This window comes from Simochromis diagramma, unplaced genomic scaffold (genome assembly GCF_900408965.1).
Source record: "Simochromis diagramma unplaced genomic scaffold, fSimDia1.1 OVJJ01000216.1, whole genome shotgun sequence".
Taxonomy (NCBI): Eukaryota; Metazoa; Chordata; class Actinopteri; order Cichliformes; family Cichlidae; genus Simochromis; species Simochromis diagramma.
The window spans coordinates 9,361,489-9,383,293 of record NW_024386883.1 but is presented as its reverse complement, the minus strand read 5'-3'; the positions used below and the strand labels follow the sequence as shown (position 1 = coordinate 9,383,293).

The 21,805-nt window shown below is 40.5% G+C and overlaps 1 protein-coding gene across 3 annotated transcripts in view; it reads left to right on the top strand.

The window, feature by feature from the left end:
• Positions 1-21,805, top strand: part of LOC120733768 (rho GTPase-activating protein 26-like) — an 86,089-nt gene that overhangs the window by 36,298 nt on the left and 27,986 nt on the right. For all 3 annotated transcript variants that reach the window (XM_040032164.1, XM_040032163.1, XM_040032165.1), the window contains exons 3-12: positions 4,614-4,709; positions 7,480-7,541; positions 7,761-7,832; positions 11,791-11,892; positions 12,006-12,116; positions 12,441-12,545; positions 13,120-13,249; positions 13,640-13,740; positions 15,592-15,686; positions 17,232-17,310. In XM_040032164.1, the coding sequence (XP_039888098.1) occupies positions 4,614-4,709; positions 7,480-7,541; positions 7,761-7,832; positions 11,791-11,892; positions 12,006-12,116; positions 12,441-12,545; positions 13,120-13,249; positions 13,640-13,740; positions 15,592-15,686; positions 17,232-17,310 (953 nt within the window). The remainder of the gene's footprint in view (positions 1-4,613; positions 4,710-7,479; positions 7,542-7,760; positions 7,833-11,790; positions 11,893-12,005; positions 12,117-12,440; positions 12,546-13,119; positions 13,250-13,639; positions 13,741-15,591; positions 15,687-17,231; positions 17,311-21,805) is intronic.

Sequence of the window (21,805 nt, the reverse complement as noted above, 5' to 3'; positions counted from 1 at the left end):
CAATCAGCCTGTTAGCGAATAAGATAACATTTTTCAGTAGCAGTGGTTGATGCTTTGTGTCTCACGTCAGTTCTCACGTCAATATAAATTAGAACCTTCAGGTTCAAGGCCATGGACTTCAGATGAAAAGAGTTTAATGTTGGGGATAAGTTACTGCTTCAGAGAAGGTGGTTTAAAAAAAAAAAGGTGGAAATTGAGCTGGGAGTGTTTACATTTATATGGCCGCCTTCCCACATTTTCTTTTTACATTTGTTCATGAGTGCTCTGATTAGTGCCTGAAAGAAAAAGCTAAGTGTGTCTTAGCTTACCCCTAATTATAGAGTGACAGTCATTCAGGAGGGGTTCAGAGTACTCCTCCAAACAAAGTTAGTTGAAGTGCTTCTGATGAGATTGCGTCTTAGGCGAGGAAGTTCAGGCATGTCCCAGCTGAGAGGAGCCCTTGGGCTACTAAATATCTGGGTTGCTTTGGCAGCACCATAATATTCCTGCAGAAGAGCTCGATTGATGGATGGGTGGAGTTTGGAGGCCATGTCTTCATCATCATGTTCATCAAACTGTTCTTGTGGAGTTCTCTTGCAGCAGGGCGTTTGTCCTATCGGTGCATGTTCGTGTGTTTCCGTTTGTGTTTCTCTTTTTCGTTGGTGTCTTAAGCTCAGAATTAAAGGAGCGAAGCATGGCAGGAATTTTGTCCTGTGAGTGTGAGAGAAAAGACGGAGAGGCAAGTGTCAACAGGGTCATCTATTTTTAGTTGTCCTTGTCCTTTGCTGTCCTTCCTGCCTGGGCACAGACATACAGGCGCGCACATACAAATACACACATACTGACGGCAGGGCATCAACACATCCAACTGTGTGTCTTTATTTTAGCTTCTAATCTGATTCAGCATATTTAAAATGGTTTACATATTTTCTCGTAGAATTTTAAGATTTTTATCACATTGACAGCTGACCTATGCACTAATAACGACAATGGGACAGTGCTGTAGTGGCAAACATGCAGTTCAGTTCTGTTTGGTGGTTAAAAGTAGCAACAAGCAGCCCAAAAATTTGAAGCACACAGTCTGCTATCGTGTTAATAGTTTTTGTATAACTTTAGTAATGTAAACCATCTACTTTTCCCTTTCCTTTTTAGTACCTAGCCAGAAATTGGACTCATGCGTACAAATGACTGACCAGTGTTATAGCTCAGCCTGTCAGCCAGTTACAACCTTTCTTTTAACCTGGAGCTTGAACATGTGTCTTACCGCATTAAATTGGATACCATAAATGGCAAGCATCACTTCTTGCTACATCTGTAAGTAGACTTTCTCTTTTCCTAAAGCTTTCTGGACAATGTACTTGTTGTGGTGTGATTCATTTTTTTTGTTTTATAGTGATTCCTTTGTGTTGGCAGGATTTTACAGAATCTCATCAGCCAGCAATGTGGTTTTGATTTGAAAACATGGTTCATATAAGCCGAGAGACCCGCATGGGGCTGACACGTGTATGTGCGCGTGCATAAATGTGTGAATATATATGTGGATATATGTGTGTCCTGTTGTGTCATTGCTGCCAAAAATGCTGACTATAGGGGCGCTGGTCCACTCCTGATGCGTATCTGTATTTATGAGCCAGAGTAAAAAGTTACCTTATCACGCTGTTTGCCAAAATGTAGAGTGAGACTCTCCAAGGGAAAGTAGGTTAAACAGAATTTCGCACTTTGATTTTTATTTTTCCGTCACATTTTTAAGTGATTCAAGGGGGAAACGAACCTTAAACTTTCATGCAAAAGTGCTATGATGGTGTGTCTGAAAAATAATGCAATTATATCAAATTATTTTTGTCCTGTCTTAATGATGATACTTTGCTACAAATAGCAAACACAGTGTCCGTTTCAATTTTCTCTTAGAAAACCTGAAAGATCTTATCTAGGAGATACGATTTCTCGAAGGAATTCTTCTTAAGGCTAGTAATATTACTTTTTTTTTTTTTATTTCAATAGGACAATAGAGAAACGGCTGGGAGAAAGACCAGGGAAGACATGCAGTGAATGGCCTTGGGGCCAGATTTGAACTCAGGCCTCTGCAAAAGCCTTGCAGCATATGAGTTGTCTACTTTATCTAGTGTGCTACACACTGGTGTTTATAATGTATTTGTCGACGTGCTTGGGGTTTCCATGACATGAAAATGAGATTTCTAGGAGGAATAAAACTTCATGTTGTGTTCAAACCTTTAGTTCTTTTTATGTTCTGTTTATGGGGTTCCAGTTCTTCCCTGGATGGAAACTGCAGATATTTCTGCTGACATACTTATCAAGTGATATACTTTTTTCATGGGGTCAGGAAGGTTTGGATAGTTGTTTTTTTTTTTTTTTTTCCCTTTAAGAAAATTAAAAATCACCATTTAAGAACTGCCTTTTGTATTTATTCAGTTTATCTTGCTCCAGGTTGTCTAATGTTAGAATTTGTTCAATGCTCTGAAACATGTAAGTGTTTAAATATGCAAAATCAGAAAGGGGCACTGAGTGTGTGTGTTTAGTTTGTGGTTAGTTGTGATTTGTGTGCAGGAGAGCACACAGAGTGTGGCTGAAGCCGGAGAGGAGAAATCATCGATGGGCACGTTTCACTCACGGGGTGCTGAGAAGAACTGTCAGTGGGAATAAAGGAGGGGGAAAAAAGAAACTGTCAAAAAGGAGACCTAAGGGAGGTGGAGGCCAAAAATAAGAGAGAGGAGACATAAGAATGAGAGAGTGTAGAGAGAGATATGGTTTTATACAGCTCAGTAGATGTGATGTCACTATTGCCAGGGCTGGATGTGATTCCCGCTGAGGCCACCCGTGCTGAAAATAAATCACCCATGCTACTACACAAAACAAATAAGTAAGTTTACTGAAATGTGTGATAGAAAGCAGGCGCCTCGGTTACCTAAGATCTGGCTCATAGATACCTGAGATCACTCACTGCAGCCTCATTTGCCAATATGTAATGGCAGTGATTATAAAGCTTGAAAACAGCATGTTTAATCATTGAAACCTAAAAACACCCTGAAACGTTTGAGAGCTGAGACCTGCTGGCTTTCAAAGCGACTGAAGAAAAGGTTCTATTACTTTATGTATGCTACTTATATTAGTTAGTTATTTATGCTGTAAATTCATTGACAATATGACATTATAGACGACATTTGGTTTTCATTGCAATTTTCTATTGGAAAAACATATTTGCTTCACTATATACATGTTTACCTTTAAACATTGTTATATATTTAATTTTATTAAAATATGTCACATGATTTCTGTTATGTAATTGCAGCAAAATATTGAGAATTGGGGAAATACTGTGAAAGTACAGTGGGTTGTTTTGTTTTTTGGACACTGACTGGCACCGTAAAACCGCAGTTTATCCTTCAAGTTTGGAGTGTGGTCTCATTTTGGTCATACTTTAGTTATTTTGATGACACAGGGCCACTGTGACTCACTGCTCACGGACATCCTAAATGTTTTTTTGAGTCAGTCCGGAGAGAGAAAGTGGTCTGTGTGCGTTTCTCTGTGCCAGCGTGCACGTTTTTCTGGCAGCACATTTAAGCGGAGCTGCTGGGCCTGCGTTTCATTTCTGTGATTGGCAAACTGCACTGATCTACACGGAGGAGCAGTGGTATTTACTTGAACATGGCCAATTACTCTGTCTTTCTTCTGTCTGCGCTTGCTGTCCTTTCCCTGACTCCCATGCACATTTTCATGAAACTCTTGATCTCTCCTCCTTAATTATACTTTCTATCTTTATTTTACAAAATGCCACAAATACATATTTGCTTGTGTAGTTTTTGTATAAATTTTGTCCTCCTCCCTATCGACGTGGGTTTCCCTGCTGAAGCTGACCGCGTCATGCATAAGTTTCTTTTCTTTTTTTTGAATGTTAAAGTAAAAGAACACTTTATTCAGTATAAAATGATAATTATTTTAATCCATTCCTTCGGGGTCGGTGTCAGAATGGCGAGCAAGCCATTGTTGCGGGGTGCTGTTCCACAGCATGCGATTTACAAGAAAGTTATGTAAAGTCTGTTTCTTTTTTGTGTGTCTTCCTCTTCATCCTTCCACTATTTCATCGTGATCCTTTGAATGTTGCTGACCTAAGCCAGTCAAGCAACAGGAAGTGTTGTAGTGGAGGTGACCCTGCGTTGAGTTTAAATGCAAGGGAAGCCAAGCTCGCCATGAGTGTCTGTCTCCTAGGAGCTCTTAGCGCCTCATGTATTATTTGAAAGGCATCCAGCTGTCTAAGGCTTTTCAGTTCCTCGCCTGGCTAATGTGACTTAAGTCGAATGGAACTTTTCTTTTTTGCACTTTTCAGCACGAACACACACAAATATATGAGCCGTCAACCTCCATCACTGACGCCACAGGGGACCCACTCGTGTTGTCCGCCTTTCCACTCACTTTCAGTACCTGCATTAAAAGCATAATCAGGACAAAACGGCTATTCTCGTCCATAATCTTATCACATTATTTAGAACTAGGTTTTTTAGAGTTCAGATTAAGATTTTTCGGTACAGCTTGTTATTACATTATTACAAACTCACTTAAAGTGAGGTGGACCACCATAAAATACGACCTTAACGTTCTTATTTTTTCTGTTCTCTCAGGTCTGTCGACAGCAAAGAGGAAGTTTGCTGACTCTCTCAATGACTTTAAATTCCAGTGCATTGGAGATGCTGAGACGGATGATGAGATGTGCATAGGTGAGTGTGCGGATGTGAAATCCAATACATTCGGTGCACCAGAAGAGGAAAGCCTCTAAATAGACATCAAATGATGTTGTATCATGTCTCGTCACTAAAATAGAATAGCCAAATCAGCGTTGACTTCAAGGTCAGCTTGATTTTCATTTTAGTGCTGCTGGACAGGAAACTGATGAGTCTCAGATTAGGTATCTGCCCTGAATGTGCTATTTTTGTTAAAATATCAAAGCTTATTCTGTACTTAATAAAACTACTGGCACATTTTGAAAACGGGTGTAATTTTAGCTTTTGATCCATCTGACTTGTGGTTTAAAATAGTTCAAAAATTGAAATGATTATCAGCAGCTGATGGACAGTCTAATAGTAACACTGTAAAAAAAGGAAAAAGCTGGACATTGGCTCAGATTTTGCAGCCCTTTCGGTGTAATTTCATTATTTTTGATAGCTACAGTTAGTCTTCATAAATGTTGTAGTTATTTCATGAAATAAAATGTCATTACACAAAAGTTTGTGATATTGGTGTGTAAAATATGAGTTCCTTGAACTCATCCGGCTGTTTCTGCTCAAACAGCCTGCTGTGTGAGAGTCTGTGCAGTCACCACACCCTCTCTGTGTCAGTCTGCAGCTCTTTGCTGCCCTGATTCTGACCTACAACCCTGCTGTTGTTTCACTATCGCTGGCTATCTTTCCTGAACAGCTTGGTGCTCAGCTGGATTGCAGCACTGTTGCTGTTAGGCTATTCATGGCGAGACTCATGTCAAAACCCATCTTCATCTCTCTGATGCTATAATAAGTCCTCTTAGAGCAATGTGGAAAAGAACAATAGGTACTGATTTACGTCAATGTGTCAACGTGAAAGAGTTTAGATTAATCGTCAAGCTTTGATTGCACAATATGAGCCGTATTACAATTTTATGCTATTTTTAAGACATCAGGATTTATTTGTAGAAAGAACTTTGTCTGCATTGTCTCAATAAGTCGGACACATTTGTTTGCGAGTATTATACGCCACCAGGGCTTTCATCTGTCATGGATTTTGGTTATAATTTTTATGGACTGAATTTGTCGCCCAGGGTGGATGGTGTTAGATTCTGTGGTCTCTCTCTGGATGTCATCTCTCCTTTCTGCAGATGATGTGGTTATGTTGGCTTCACTGAATGATGACCTCCAGCTTGTAGTTGGGAGGTTTGCAGCCAAATCTGAAGCAGCAGGGATGGGAATTAGCACCTCAAAGTCTGGAGTTGCTGCTCTAAGTGTGGGAGTTAAAGAATTTTAGGGTCTTGTTCACAAGTGAGGGGAGAAGGAAGGGGGAGATGGACACACATATTGTCAGCAGTAATCTGGATGTCGTACCTTCCTGTTGTGGAGAGAGAGATGAGCATGAAAGCAAAGCCGTCCGTCTACCAGTTGATCTACATTCCTCACCTTTGGCTGTGAGTTGTGGGTGTCAGATCACAGGTGGCAGAAATGAGCTTCCTCTGTAGGATGTCTGAGCACTCCTAGATAGAGTGAGGAGCCCAGCCATTTGGGAGGAATTTAGAGTAGAGCTGCTACTCCTCCACATCAAAAGGTGCCAGTTGAGGTGGTTTGGGCATCTGATTGGGATGCTTCCGAGGTGCTGTGTTTTGGGCTTGTCCCTGTAGCTGGAGACCTCAGAGCTGACCCAGGACACATTGGAGAGATTACATTTCCCGGCTGGCTTGGGAGTGCTTTGATGTCCCCTTGGAACAGTTAAAGTAGGTGACAGGGGAGGGAGGGCTGTGGTCTGGTCATCTGTACTTGGACTAATAATGGATGAAAGAAGCCATGTGTAGGGTGTAGTGTCAGCTGACAGTACAGATTGCAACCTGATTAATTTCTGTGTTCTGGTGATGCTAGAGTTGGTGCTAAAACACAAAATAGAAAAGGCCCTCTGTATGGTTTGTCCATTCTGGGCTTCTATAGAAGCACTTGGACGTGTACCTGCAGGCTCTGTAGATAAAGAGCTTATTCTGAGGCAATGAAAAATTGTCTCCTACACTAAAAATTCAATTCTACGCTAATGAAAACACAACTACAATTATATCACATTTCTGCCATTAGATTCCACTCAAACCTGGACGTTTAAGGCCTGCACCTACTTTTTAATAGCCAAATACAAAACCTATAATTTACAGAAACATGAAGTTTGATGTTAATGAGGATAAAATGGATAACTGTGGAATGGATTATCACAGTGCGCATACAATTTCTGCATGCCTGTGCATAAGGAACACATGTTCGGAACACATGTTCTGTAGGCACACTCTTCAATTACTTGAGGTGCGCTCAGTGTGCCTGAAGAACAAGTCTGTGTGTTCGTGTGTGTGAAGTGTTGGACAGGGTCAGAGGCAATTGAAGTGGAAACTATGACCTGAACAATGTAGCTGTGGCTCGTTTGCCAGTGAATGGGGTAACCTTGCACCGATCCATGCTGACTGTGAAAGCACCATAGAAACAAACCCTTTAAGTTGCGGTTTCATTTCCAGTTAATTACTCTGCTATGTCGTGAGTTTAGAAACATTTCGAAACCTCTAAATAAGTGGTACCGAAGCAGAAACAAAGCACCTTTAACCTCTTTACTCCCCGATAGCTGTATTCTGTTCGATGCTTTTCCCTTGCATCTTTTTTTGTCTCGCTCTTTATCAACATTAAAAATAGCAGTGCTTTGCCTTTCTGCCTCTTTTTTATTTTCAATGATCTCTTTTGTCTCTTTCTCGTTCACCCCATCTACCAACATGACTGTCCCTAGCCAAGTCACTTCAGGAGTTTGCAGCAGTTTTACAGAACCTGGAGGATGAACGGACACGAATGGTGAGTGACCTATCTAGCTATATTGTCTATATTATAGGTTATTCTTAATGAGAGTGAACGTTTGGTCTTTTATAACCACGGAAACATTAGTCCTCTCCAGAAAATGACTGGCGGCTGTGATAGAAACTGCTGGTACAAATGATACAAATATTAAAATACCTGGTGTATACTGGCGTGTCTGTAACATGGATTTTTATGGTGTGTATATCTGCCTTGTAGATCGAGAATGCCAATGATGTGTTAATTTTGCCGCTGGAGCGGTTCAGGAAAGAGCAAATCAGTGCAGCCAAGGTAAGAAGGGTGACAGTACATGGGCCACAGAAATGACTTTTAACTGTACATGAGCTGTGGGTTTGTATTGATACATGTATGCTAGCATGAAGAATAAATCAATAATGGCCTTTAGTGCTTCTGGAGCTATTAAAGGATCTGTGTCAGACAGCACCTACTCAAAACATACAGATCAGAAAAACATTCAGATTTTTCTCTCTTTTTTTTGTTCTCGTTTTTATTGTTTTTTGTGCCTTTTGCTGGTTGCCAGGGACACATGCATACAGTTTCACATTAACTCGTGAATGCAATGCCTTCGATTTTGAAACTTTGCTTTACCACAACTAATACATGCCCATTGTTTGGCCTGTTTAGCTGTTGGTAAACCGCAATATGTAATCACGTTTAGAAAATTTAAATGATTAGAGGAGGTGGATTTTGTTTATACATTGAAAAGAGGTCATTTAAGCCCATTGATAGGTGGTAGCCTGGCAGCATGATAATATCATAGTATATCATGCATAATTAAGTATATGCGGATATGAATAAGACGTTATTGTTGTAAAATTAAAGCAACAGCACATTTTCATATAAGGTGCTGTACGTGCATAAAGTCTAAAAACGGGTCATTTGAGCAGTGTGATGGTGTCACAATATATCATTCAAAATTCAGCTTTTCTCACAAAATAAACACAATACAAATCCTTTACAGGTGAGTAAATACTAAAAACGTGATATTTTAGCCCATTGCTAGGCAGTTGCTTGGTAAGATCATGGCATTATAGCTGATCTAGGGTAAGAACCTTCAGCGGCCCAAGACTTTGGACTACATGTGTGTCTGATGCTCTAGGAATAATTTGCAGAAACTGTTAGAGTAGATGTATGTACAAGATTTTTAATCCAGAGAAACACTCCAGTTTACTCACCTGGTTAGCATTACTGCATAATATCTGACTTTAATACAATAATATACTATAATTATACTATAATTACCGGAGAGTGTCTCGATGCATTTTTTAAAAAATTGGCCATATAGTTTGTAGAGTTGTAGAGAGATGGTTCAGAATACAGGGCAGCCTTTAAGAATTTCCAAATACACCAATGATAGAATAGAAGAAATATAAAGTACAATGCTTAAAGATGTTATTTTGATGATAAAATTTCGTGTTTGGAACTCAAACACATGAGTTTAGTTACAGTTGTTGTTACCGCTGCACAGTGACATGGAACTAATAGGTGCTTTTCATGTATGCTTGGAATAAAAGGCAGCACACTTCTCACGAGGCTCAGGGTCTCCCTCTCCTTACGTGATGGGTGTATGTTAAAGTCTGAACCATTACTAAATGACCTGGATAAGAGATTAGAGGAAGACATAAATGCTGCCATAAATCACTGATTCCCTCTTACGTGCAGGCTGGGCTCCCTCTAGCAGGTCTGTGTGTGATTTATTTATCTATTTTTTTTTTTAAAGTGTGCTTAAATCTCTTCATTTGCTTCTTATTCTATCGAAGTAAAACATAAGTATACAAAGTTTTTTGATGTTATGATTGTGTTAATTTTTTTTTTTTCACACTCCAGAAAAATAGAAATCCTTTAAAAAGATAAAGGATGAACACTGAACTGTACATTTTTAAATAATGCCGGCCCCTGTGCGGTAAATATACCACGCCTCAGCGTCTTTAATCTCCTTATATAGGGTCATGGTGTGCTTGCTCCATGCTGTCATTAGCCATAGGGCGGCAGGGGGTTCCCCTGATGCATTCAGTGTTTTATCAGTACATGATCTATTAAAACATGCCCATGTTGCAGGTCACTGTCTGATTTTGACATTATGGTCAGATTAAAGTGTGAAGCATAATCACTTCAGTTAAGTCACCGCGAGTGATGCACTAATCCTAGTTTAGCCCCAAAAGAACCGATAATATCTTGGCCTGGCACAGTTTCACCTTGTCCCAAAGCTGCAGAGCTGGCAGCCGTCTTGCACAGGACCAGTTTGACCAAAATAGCAGCGAATGGCTAACAGATAAAAGATAAATATGTTTAAAATGTGTGTGTGTGTGGGGGGTTACACATCACAGTTTATTTAAGGAAAACTCAAGGTTCAGATTCTAATCTTATTCACAGAGGAATTCGCACCAATCAGATTACTGCAGCCAGTAGGAAACATTAGACAAGAAGTCTTTACATAGAGCTTAAGTGTAAGACTAAATTTTAAAAAAAAAATGCTGTTTGCAATTCAAGGTCTTTTTGTATAAAAACACTTCACTCATGCAACAATGACGGATTTCTGTTAAAACACACTGAGAACATCATCATTTCCAGAAATCCTTTTAGTTGTTGAGAATACGTTGTCAGGAATCACTTTGCTCTCGTGTTTGTTGTCAGTTATCCCCTTTAAAGTCATTCCAAGTTGCTGCGAGTGACAGCAAGTGCTGCTTTTGTTAAAAAGGTGTGTTTTAATAATGCACGTCTTGTAAACAAAGGATTGTTGGTGCATTTGTTGGCTTTAGATTTGACTGGGGCTTCTATGTAACTGTTGCAAAAGAACCTGATTTGATCTGTGATGAGTCAGTCTGGTGGGGTATGGTCTTGCATCAAAACATTTTCAATTACCTTATATTTCTGGGAAAAATTAAATAAATAAAAAAGGAAGACATTTTATCATACTGTGAAGACACTGCCACCTGCTGGCTGAGGGTGGAAGTAACCTAAAGTAAATGAAGTTTAACACCTTTAACTTTTTAACCCGAGCGTTAGCGAAAATAGAAACAAGTCATTTTAATGTTATAAAACCTTTCCTGATGATTTGTCTCACGCAAATGAATTCCTTTCACAAAGGAAGCCTGTCTTTTTTTTTTTTTAGTTTCAAATTTTTCAAAAGGCTGTAATGAAATCTCTAATAATGAACACATGGGAGAGGGCTGCCACGACACTCGTTTCAGACATGATTTCCGCAGAGAATATGACAAATCAGAGAGGCAGACTTTAAACAGAGGCCTTGTTGTTTAGAGGGGCGTTCATCATTTCTGATGCTTTCCGCAGCTGCTGTCTGTTCCTCCTCTGGCCAAGAGCACTCAGCTTCTTGTTGCTGAAACCAGCTCGGCAGTGAGCAGAGATCATCTTACAGTACACATCGTATTATTTTAGTGCCAGTTCCAGCGTTGTTAAAGAAATGGTTAAAAGGAATAATAAAGGCAAAATGAAATCAGCAAATGCACATGCGGCTCACTGATGTTCAGAAATTTCTCTTTGACTTTTGAAATAAGTCCAAGTTATTTTTTGTTTAATGACCAAACAATTGAATATATATTGTTTTGTCTTGTGTATATATATCATTTAGAACAGAAGTGTCAAGTATTCACATTCAGTAAGCACTTCTCTCATACCCCAGTTTGTTGCTTCAAAAGTAAATAAGATTAACAGGCTGGTTTCTCTTTATGCGTCTTACTGTACTGATATCTCTATCTTCCTGTTGAAGTGACACGTTTTTAAGTTTAATGATCTAATCTGACTGGTAATTCCAACATTGCCTGTGTAACAGTTTCTTTCCGTTGCTTTCATTCCATAAATACACACCCTGAGCTCTCTGTCCCAGGTTCATCATCTATCAAAACATGTCTGTCTCTCATGTCGCTGATCTCATTTCTGATGAAACAGTCTGTTGTTTAATAACCAGCTGTGCTCCCTGGAGGAAAACATTCATTCATTTACTCCCTAAAAAAAGGGAATTTGTTATTAGAAAGCTAAAAGAAATCTGCATTATATGAAGTTTTGCTGTGCTCCCTGTTCTCAAATCCCGACTGCAGATAACTGCTAAAATATACTACAGCATGTACACCAGCATTATGAAGAGGATCAGAGTACATGTGTTGGTTTATTAAAACTGGAGAAAAACTCCCCGGTACAAGTGTTGAGACAGTTTCGTTAAGCTCAGCCAAAAAATTTGTATTTTATTTTTAATTTTTCCCCCCTGTGACAGGACGCCAAGAAAAAATATGACAAAGAGACGGAGAAGTATTGTGCAGTACTGGAAAAGCACCTTAGCCTCTCAGCAAAGAAGAAAGAGGCACATCTACTTGAGGTAAGATGCCGTGTCTGAGTTTAGACCTTGCTGGTTTCTCTGAGCGAGCAGGTTTTACGTGTAACCCTTGATTATCGGTGTGTCAGTTTCCTTAATTTCCTTCTCTGTTGTAGGCGGACAACCAGGTAGATAACGTGAGGCAGCATTTCTACGAGGTTTCTTTGGAATACGTCTTCAAGGTGCAGGAAGTCCAAGAGAGGAAGATGTTTGACTTTGTGGAGCCTGTAAGATGCTACTAAAAAAAGTTCTTCTTCTTCTTTAAAGATGTTGCACACAAACTTTCTTTTTGTAGCAGTGATTTGTGTTATAGTCACACTTTAAGATAACCAAGCACATTAGCTACTCAGTGCTAACTTTTGTTGAGGTATTCCCTGTTTTCCCTTACTTCTTCTAAATTGTCAACCTTTTGCTCAGTCTTCCTGTTATGTTTTCTTTCCTCCACTCAGACATGTGCATTAATTTTTTCTGACGTACCTTTCCCCCTATCCCCGTGTTGTTCATCTTTTTTTAATCTTTACCTTCATTCTGTTTTCTTCTTCTTCCTGTAGCTGTTGGCATTTCTTCAAGGCCTTTTCACCTACTATCACCATGGCTATGAGTTGGCAAAGGACTTTAATCACTTCAAGACCGACCTCACCATCAGCATACAGAATGTAAGATCAAGTACACACACCACACACACATACAGTAGTGTATCAATGGGGCATTATATCATTTTTTGAAGACTTTCTCTATTCTTAACCATATTTACTACTTGTCTAACCATAATCTTAACCATGACCCAAATTGACCTTAAAATCACCTGATGAGTACTTCCTGTTATTTCTCCTATAAGGAAAACATGTCTCCACAGTGCAAACAGCAGATAACTAACCTGTTTGTTGCCACTTGGTTTTCCAAAGAAAATTGTTTCTATGTTAATGACCCCACAGCTAATTTAATTTATTACAACAGAAAGCACTTTTTTGATGAGTTAATGGCCTTATGTAGTTTATAAAAATATTTATTTAGCATTATATGGTCCAGTTGGAATAAACCTGATGAATAATGCAGGATCGCCCTTACTTGTGATGTGTGTTTTTAAACCAAAGATTCTCAACTTGCAGCTTTAAAATAGGCCTTCAAAACTTGTTCATTCTGCAACATATAAGGCTTGTTATGTACTTTCCCATCTACAAGTTGAATTTATGAGGAAAGATCTGCACTCCTGTGTGCTTTTGTTGGCAGACGAGGAACCGTTTTGAGAGCACGCGGTCGGAGGTTGAGAGTTTGATGAGGAAGATGAAGGAGAATCCACATGAACACAAGAGTGTCAGCCAGCACACGATGGAGGGCTACCTGTATGTGCAGGAAAAGCGTAAGTAAGCCACATACAACAGTGAACGAGTGTGTGTGTGTGTGTGTGCGTGTGTAACGAGGTATAGTGTGTGGATGTTAGTGGCATCTTGTTTGGCTCACACGGTGTCAGAGCAGCAGAACAAACAAGCCATAATGAACCAATGGCTGACAAACTCAAGTCCGATCTGTTGGAGACGTGACAGCAGCTCTGTCCACGTGCGGTAGCCATGGTAACACTAAAGCACTAAAAGAGGTCTGACCAGGACTCGTCCTTTTCTTTTTCTTTTTTTTTGGTTCTTGTTGTTTTGACCCTGTCTCCAATTCACCCATTTTCTTTTTTTCTCTTCTCCTTTCTTGTGTTTTTGTTTTTTTACCACTCTTCATCTCTATGTTTTCTATCTATCTTTAGGCTCATTTGTATCTACTTGGGTGAAGTACTACTGTACATACTACCGTGAGTCCAAGAAAGTCACCATGGTCCTGTTTGACCCTAAGTCTGGAGGTAAAACGGTGAGTAGCCTGTGCTGTTAAAATATACAGATAAAATCACAAGTTCACTAACAAAATCCAGGTTTGGACTTGTATGGGAGAAAAAAAAGTACACAATCAGGTTCACTTCACAAGCGCCCTCATATACAGGCGCTCATGCAGGCATTCATGCAAATGTGCTTCGTCCCAGTGTGGATAAGCACAACTTGGTGTGTGTTTTTATTTAGTTATTTTTTTTATTATTCCCCATGCCCGTACCACTGTTTTCAGCAATCGGCTCAAAAAGCTATGCGTTTTCATTCGGTCGCACAGTCACAGAGCGAGATACTGGTTTTACGAGCAAGTGCTAACGACTTCTTCCACGTCACCCTTAATAGGTGAGAGTGCAGTGTGGGTGAATAATGTTCTGAGTAAGCAGCAGTAAGCAGAAAATGTTGTCTCCAACTGTTTTCTCAGAGACCTATCTCTGATCGCCCTCCACCTACAAACCGATTAAGCCAGAGCTGATATGAGCCCGAAGTGCAGCTCAGTTCTGAGAAAGTTGCCACAGTTTCATTTTGAGTAACTGAAGGAAACTTGGAAACAAATAAAAGTCACAGAAAACCCTTTGGCTTTAACACAAAGCTCTGAAATCCAAAATAGCAAATAAATAGTAGGTGGACTGCACTGAAAGAAAAAAAAAAAGCACTCACTAATGACATCAAACCTGGCCCATCTGCGCTTTGCTTTAGAGTATGGCAATAAAACCTGTACTTTGAATTGGTATGACACCAGAGTGTGTAGCCATCTGTAGATTGTGAGTTATCACACTCATCTACCCATCCATTTTCTTCCCCGTCTGTGGCCATTTTAGAATCACCAATAAAACTAAGTACTAGTTACTACTACTACTACTAAGTTAGGCTGTGGGAAGAAGCAGGAGCATCTGGAGAGAACCAGCATAGGCACACAAAGAATCCATGAAGGCCCCAGCAGGCTTGCAGATTCAAAACCAGTATACCAGTATACCTAACCCATCAATTGTTTCAACTAGGTAGAAACAATTGTTACTACCTTTGAACAGAAGTGATGTCACCATAGCATAAATTGTATAATATTGTTGCTACAGGTAGCAACATTGTCTGTCTGTGTTTTCTTTACTTATAAGAAAACCAAGCTTTTGAAAAGCTAACAAGCCGAGTGTCTCATGGATAATGTGTGAAATGGAAATAATATTGCTGTAATCCTTTATATTGGTTATAAAACTGCCAGATGGCACTCCCCGCACATTAGTTTATAGTGTCTATTTCTTCATATTGTTCTTTTTAAAGCACATATGATTCATTGCCCAGTTCAAACAGCAAGTCTTACTTCTAAAATGGAAGTCAAGGCAAATTTAAAATGCTAAATCTTCAGTTTTACTCCAACGTAAGATATATTTCAACCAGTGATTCATTTCTAATAATAATAACTATATGCTACATACTGTGGGTTTTTTTTTTGTTTGTTTGTTTGTTTGTTTGTTTTTCTGCCCTTGCCTCTGTATAATACTCCTTATCGGATAAGCCTTGGAGCACAGAATAAACTGCTATTTAGGTCTTCTGTTTGCGACGGGCAGCCAATTAGAAAAAAGTTGGCTTAAAGAGAGGAGGAAGGGAGCTAAATGTGCTCCTTTCAGACAGGATATATTGACGACCTGCACCAAGACTCCATATGGGAAAAGTACAGAATATTTTAATCAGTGAATCTTGCAGAGCTAGTCTTAGTATGGAGCTGAAAATTACCGTCCTGGCTATTAAATTCCACTCAAACAGTATGGTTGCATTATGATGTCTTAAATGCTCTTCATGTGTTATTGATGTACTACATTGCTTCTTGCTTTTGCTGTGTCAGGGAGAGGAGGAGAGCTTTATTCTCAAGTCGTGCACCAGAAGGAAGACTGACTCGATAGAAAAGCGGTTCTGTTTCGATGTGGAGGCTGTGGACAGGTTAGTGAATATTCACCCAGCTTTCTTTTCACCGGGTTTTACTTTATGTGTCATCGATATGAAAGATTTGGTTAAATGTGGTTCAGTCCCAGCTCATAATCTCAGGATTAGCATGGGCTTTTTTTCCTTTTTTTTTTTTTTTTTTTTTTTTAAGCAGGATGTAATTACAGCAAACCGACACATGAGGGCACTGCACAGTTGGTGTGAGCTTGAAGATTGAGGCTCTTTTTCCTGTCTGACTCAGCCCTCTGTGGCATTTCCCTTCTTATACCGCCTCCACTGTTCCTGTCCACTCACACACAACTTCAGCTATCCTCTATCACACCCTGCCTATCTGTTAACCATCCATCTTTAGGCTTAACTCAGGTCCTTTAGGAACACAAAGCAGTCTCACTCTTAAGCGGGACAGATTGCTGTGGTACAGTAACTCACGCTCCGTGAAGCAGGTTTATTTTAGAGAGCCAGCTCTAAAACATAAATCTTCAAATTGATCAAAACAGTCTGATCACTGCATACACAGACTCGTTCCTGCAGGATCCTGATGGGGGGGAAATGTAGCAAATTATCAAGAGCAATAGAGACGGCATAAATCATTTGTTTGGCATTATAAACAACTTTTTTTTTTTTTTTAACAGAGCTTTTAACACAAGGAGGGGGCGTTTATAACACAAAGGGAAGAGTGGCTACACTGACAGAGTTACAGACTGCGTCAGTGCTTATTCATTCTTCTTCCGTCACAGTGACTCGGAATAAGAGGAGGGAACGGTGATCATCTCTGTGATGAGTTTCCCATGCAAACACAGAATTTAAAGCAGCACAAAATAAAAACAAAGGCCAGTAAAATTGCACACAAAACGAAAAGTATGAAGTAGACGGTAATAGGAGCAATACATTACATATTCTCTATGCAAAATACAAAATCATGGAATTAACAGAGCCGGCTTTGTTATCAAGGATTTTTACGATTTTCAGGCTTTATAACCTCCGAAGAGCTGGTCTCAGTTTAAATCATGAGTACGTGCCCATCACACGTTGCCTGTGTGGATGATTTTTCGCTGCTTAGCCTAATGAATTCTTGTTAGATGCTGAATTTTCATGCTGTATTCGTCATCTTTTTGTTATCCTTTTAAGGGGAAAAATCTGATCGGAGCTGCTGATCATGTGATTTACTGGAACACAGTAGTATAGTCATAGCTCTGGCACCCATAAATGAATGTGTTTTGCTATAAAAAGAACAAGATTGGCATTTATCTAAGAATGGGCACATCTATTAAGTAGTTTTTAGTTAGAACATATAACTACTTAGTTGAAAACCTTCATAAGAATTTCTTTAGTTGATAAACTTTTTATTTAAATACGATTATTTTATTACAGTTGTGGTTCAATTTATAGGTGCCACTTGTTGCACCAGTTATCGACATGTTTGTCTTTGTGTGTATTTGTTGTTGTATTATTGAGGTTTGATGATCTAACACCTAATGTTTGCCGCTCACCTGTATGTTTGATAAACTTATGTGCCTTTCCTGTTATTGCTTGTGTGCGAAGGCCGGGAGTGATCACCATGCAGGCTCTGTCGGAAGAAGACCGTAGATTGTGGATGGAGGCCATGGATGGGAGAGAACCGGTAGGTTGCCATGGTTACCAGTTTGTTCTCATGTGACACAGACAAACAGGAGAGTGAGGCCGAGACAGAAAAGGGGATGGGATGAGAGCTAAACAAACCACGAGGTGTAATTGGAAAACTGTTGGCTCAAATTCTGCATCTTTTCCTCAGCACATGCTGTCCACGTCTGGTCACATTTAGAGAAACACAACATAAGTCTGAGAGGGATAATTTGGTCTTTATGCTCCACAACAATCAACACATCAGCTTTCTGCCAACCAACTTCCTCAGCACTTGGTTTATACCTCCTCTGTGTACAGCATTTTTGCTCTTTGGCTGGAAGTCTATTTTAACACTCTTATTCAGATGTGTTCTTGTTCCAACACCTCCCTCATGTCTGCATTCAAGTGTGCAAAGGTAATCCACATTCAGGAGCTCACCACAAGTTGGAACACGCCGGCGATCTTGTTCTCTGGCTCCCACTTCTCGTCATTACAAGCTCGCCACAGATCATGACTGTGAAATACCGGCAGCAGACAAAAGGATGGATCTGAGCATTAGAGTCATAGCTACTGTATTTTCTATATAATGTGACTTTTGATAGAAATAATAAGTGGATATTCCCTAAAGAACCCTGACTATATGCTTGCATAACTAGATTTATCTTTATTTATATTTATATTATAGCATGTGAAACACTGGTAATGTACTTATGTTTGCTTCTCTAATTAAGCATAACTGTGAAGTAGGGGTGCAACGATACACAAAATTCACGGTTCGGTTCGATACTTTGGTGTCACGGTTCGATATTTTTTCGATACAAAAAAAATGTTCATGCCTTTTTTAATTTGTCATTTATTAAAATTATAAATATATATTTTAACTCAAAAGTACAGTTTTTAAATTTAATGTTGCTGAAACAAAAGTAATTAAAAAAATAAATATATCTCAGGGCTCTCAAAATTTCAAAATCCCTGGTAGCCCTTTGGGCAGGGACTCTTCAGTTTTTGGTAGCCCAAAATAAATGTAAGTAGCCAGAATAAAAAAAGAGCAATTTTTTTGATTGATGTTTTGTTTCCTGTTTTGTTTCCTTTACAATATTATACATTAAAGTATAATATTGTAAAGGAAACAAAACATTAATCAAAAAATTGTTGAAAAACAAATTACAACATTGTATAAAAATTACAATCATCAACTCAAATACTTGGTTCTAATTGAACAGAAATTTCTATGAACTTGTAAGAACTGTGTAGGACATGAATCAGTCTGTGTCAGATCCTGAATTTGAAATTTCCACTGAAGTCACGGGTAAGAGACAAGTGGAACCAAGATCTAGGCCATTTGCTTTTTGAAGTTTGCAAAGACTGCTAAATTTTGCCAGTGGTAGTTCACTCTTTGCAACATAGTACGCTGTTCTAAACAGATTTTTCAGGTTTATTTTTAGTATGTTATTTGCAATTGGTGTTTGTTCTGGGAAAGATATTGCAGACTGAGCAATAATGCATTTCTTGCATTTCTCATGGCTTCTAATGGGGGCCTTTCTTAAAATGACTGGTCCCAGTAACAAAGGCGCTTGTCGACTCAGAAATCGAGAGAAAACCAACAACACACCCGGCAGAACATTATGTTATTTACACGGGTGCACATAAGTGGTCCGCATGTGCGCATTCGCTGTCAAAATAAAAGACGCATACCAGATAAGAAGTTGCAACGCGCGTTTGCGTCCATATAAAAAGCACTGTTTTTGTCCGCTAGAGTGGGATTTTCACGGCACATTCTGCACCACATCTCTGTGCGTTCATCATTTGTTTGAAGCCAGCTCACCTCCTGCAACCACTTTTCCGAGAATATGCGCTTCTTTTGTGGTTCGGACTCCTTCTGACATTTCTTTGGAGGTAGAGGAACACCAAAGTAATTGCTTAAAGGAGCTTCTTCGACATCTTTAAGAGTTTTAAACAAATGTCTGTCCTCCTCCAGAAAATCTTATGTATGCAAACTTCATATCTTGTGCGCGTTTTTTTTTTTTTTTTTTTTTTTTTTTTTGACAGCGAATGCGCACCTGCAGACCACTTATGTGCAGCCCCGGTTATATAGCTCGTCATATTGCAGCCACAGAAATTCTTTTGTCCATGAAACCATAAAGCTGCACTTTTTTGCCTTATAGTCTGATTTGTCATAACTTTTCCGTTTTGTGGTAAGCTTTTCTTTGGCTGTCACTTCTTCACCCTGACCTGTCTTATTTGGCTCAGCAGAACTAAAATATATATCCTGCTGCTTTTACACACACACACACATAACGGTCAGCGATTCTCTGCGCGATCAACCTCTCACATGTTTAAGCTTGCTGCGGGAGATTTCACTTGTCATGTTTGCATAGTAAGCTAACGATTGATAAGACGATGTCAGAGGAATTGGTGCGCAAATTATCATCACTCACCAATCAGTACTGTCGCTCTCTATACACAGTTGGCACGATTGCAAAGTGAAAGCAAAAAACAAGCGCAAATTCAAAGGCGGTTTCAATATGTCACATATTGACAGTGGCTCACCGATGCCAATGACATAATTACCCAGCTACATTTCCGAAAGAATCAAAAGCATTGACATATATTTTTCCTTCCTACAATAGCCCGATGGGCAGGGCAGAGATAGATTTTGGTAGCCCGACTGGAAAAATCGCTAGCCCCGGGACGTCGGGCTGTTCGGGTTCTGTTTGTACAGTTATGTTTTGTTTATGTTGCCATAGTGACGGGTGACCCCCTCTCGCTGCGACGGTGTGTCCTTCCGGGGTCAGAGGGCGCCCTGTGTGTTGTTGTTGTTGTTGCTGTGCGGTTGCCGCGCTGAGCAGTTAGCTAGCGGCAGTGTTCTTCTGCAGATGTCAATAAGCGGCTGTGCTCCCTGGCTAGCTCACGGGAAGCAAGACCAAATGACACCTCCGTCTCCTCGTTGAGCTCGCCACATTGGTGTCAGAAGTGGGGTGATGGTGGCACCCCATGTTCTGACCCGAGCGAGTTTTCCCCCGCCGGTCGTGACCGGCCGGTGCGCCAAAAGAAGGCACCTGGATATTTACAAAGTGAAAGCAAAAAACAAGCGCAAATTCAAACGCGATTTCAATATGTCACATATTGACAATGGCTCACCGATGCCAATGACATAATTACCCAGCTACATTTCCGAAAGAATGCAAAAGCATTGACATATATTTTTCCTTCCTACAATAGCTCGGCGGGCAGGGCAGAGATAGATTTTGGTAGTACGACTGGAAAAATCGCTAGCCCCGGGACGTCGGGCTAGCGATTTTGCAAGCCCTGTGTTACAGGCATGGCCCTTTAAGGATGAAGCCTGATGGGAAATGTATTCGGGATGTGTGTAGCGGGACTGCCTGGTGTGTGTGTGTGAAGAGAGAGAGCGGAGAAGGGGAAAAAGTAACGGTTAGCTACACAAGAGATGAAAAGAAAATAAATAAAAGGAATATAATAACTCCCTCGACAGCCAGAGTTGTGTCGGCGATGCTTGCTGTGAGTAAACTGTTTCAGCCCACTGTACGCGGTGTTCGTGCCTTAGAGAAGAAATGAAGTTCGGTGAAGCAGTTTCCTACGCCTCCTTCGATCTTTTTGCTAGCGGAGTTGACCTGTATAGTAAGCTGTTGCCGGCTACGAGTCAGTTACAGAACCTTCAAGTAACTGCCAGAGGTTTCCTTACTACGGTTCGGGGCCGCGGATCTGGCGCGGTAACACCTGTATCTGATTGAGGAATCACTCATCTTTGGAAAAGAGAGTTTATTACAGAGAAATGGCTCTTTCCAAAATAAAAGCTATACTATCCGCTTCTTCTGGGCTATATTCTCAGCAGCATATTGTAGCGGGTCAGGGCTGTTCGGGGTTCTGTTTGTACAGTTATGTTTTGTTTATGTTGCCATAGTGACGGGTGACGCCCTCTCGCTGCGACGGTGTGTCCTTCCGGGGTCAGAGGGCGCCTTGTGTGTTGTTGTTGTTGTTGCTGTGCGGTTGCCGCGCTGAGCAGTTAGCTAGCGGCAGTGTTCTTCTGCAGATGTCAATAAGCGGCTGTGCTCCCTGGCTAGCTCACGGGAAGCAAGACCAAACGACACCTCCGTCTCCTCGTTGTCTGAGCTCGCCACATTGGTGTCAGAAGTGGGATGATGGTGGCACCCCATGTTCTGACCCGAGTGACTTTCCCCCCGCCGGACCGGCCGGTGCACCAAAAGAAGGCACCTGGACATTTGCAGGACTTTGTGTGGGGCAATGGGGTCGTCGGGGGCGACTGACCCCTTCGGTGCGGGGCTATGTAGCGGGTCAGGGCTGTTCGGGGTTCTGTTTGTACAGTTATGTTTTGTTTATGTTGCCATAGTGACGGGTGACACTTTCTCGCTGCGACGGTGTGTCCTTCCGGGGTCAGAGGGCGCTCTGTGTGTTGTTGTTGCTGTGCAGTTGCCGCGCCTAGTAGTTAGCTAGCGGCAGTGTTCTTCTGCAGATGTCAATAAGCGGCTGTGCTC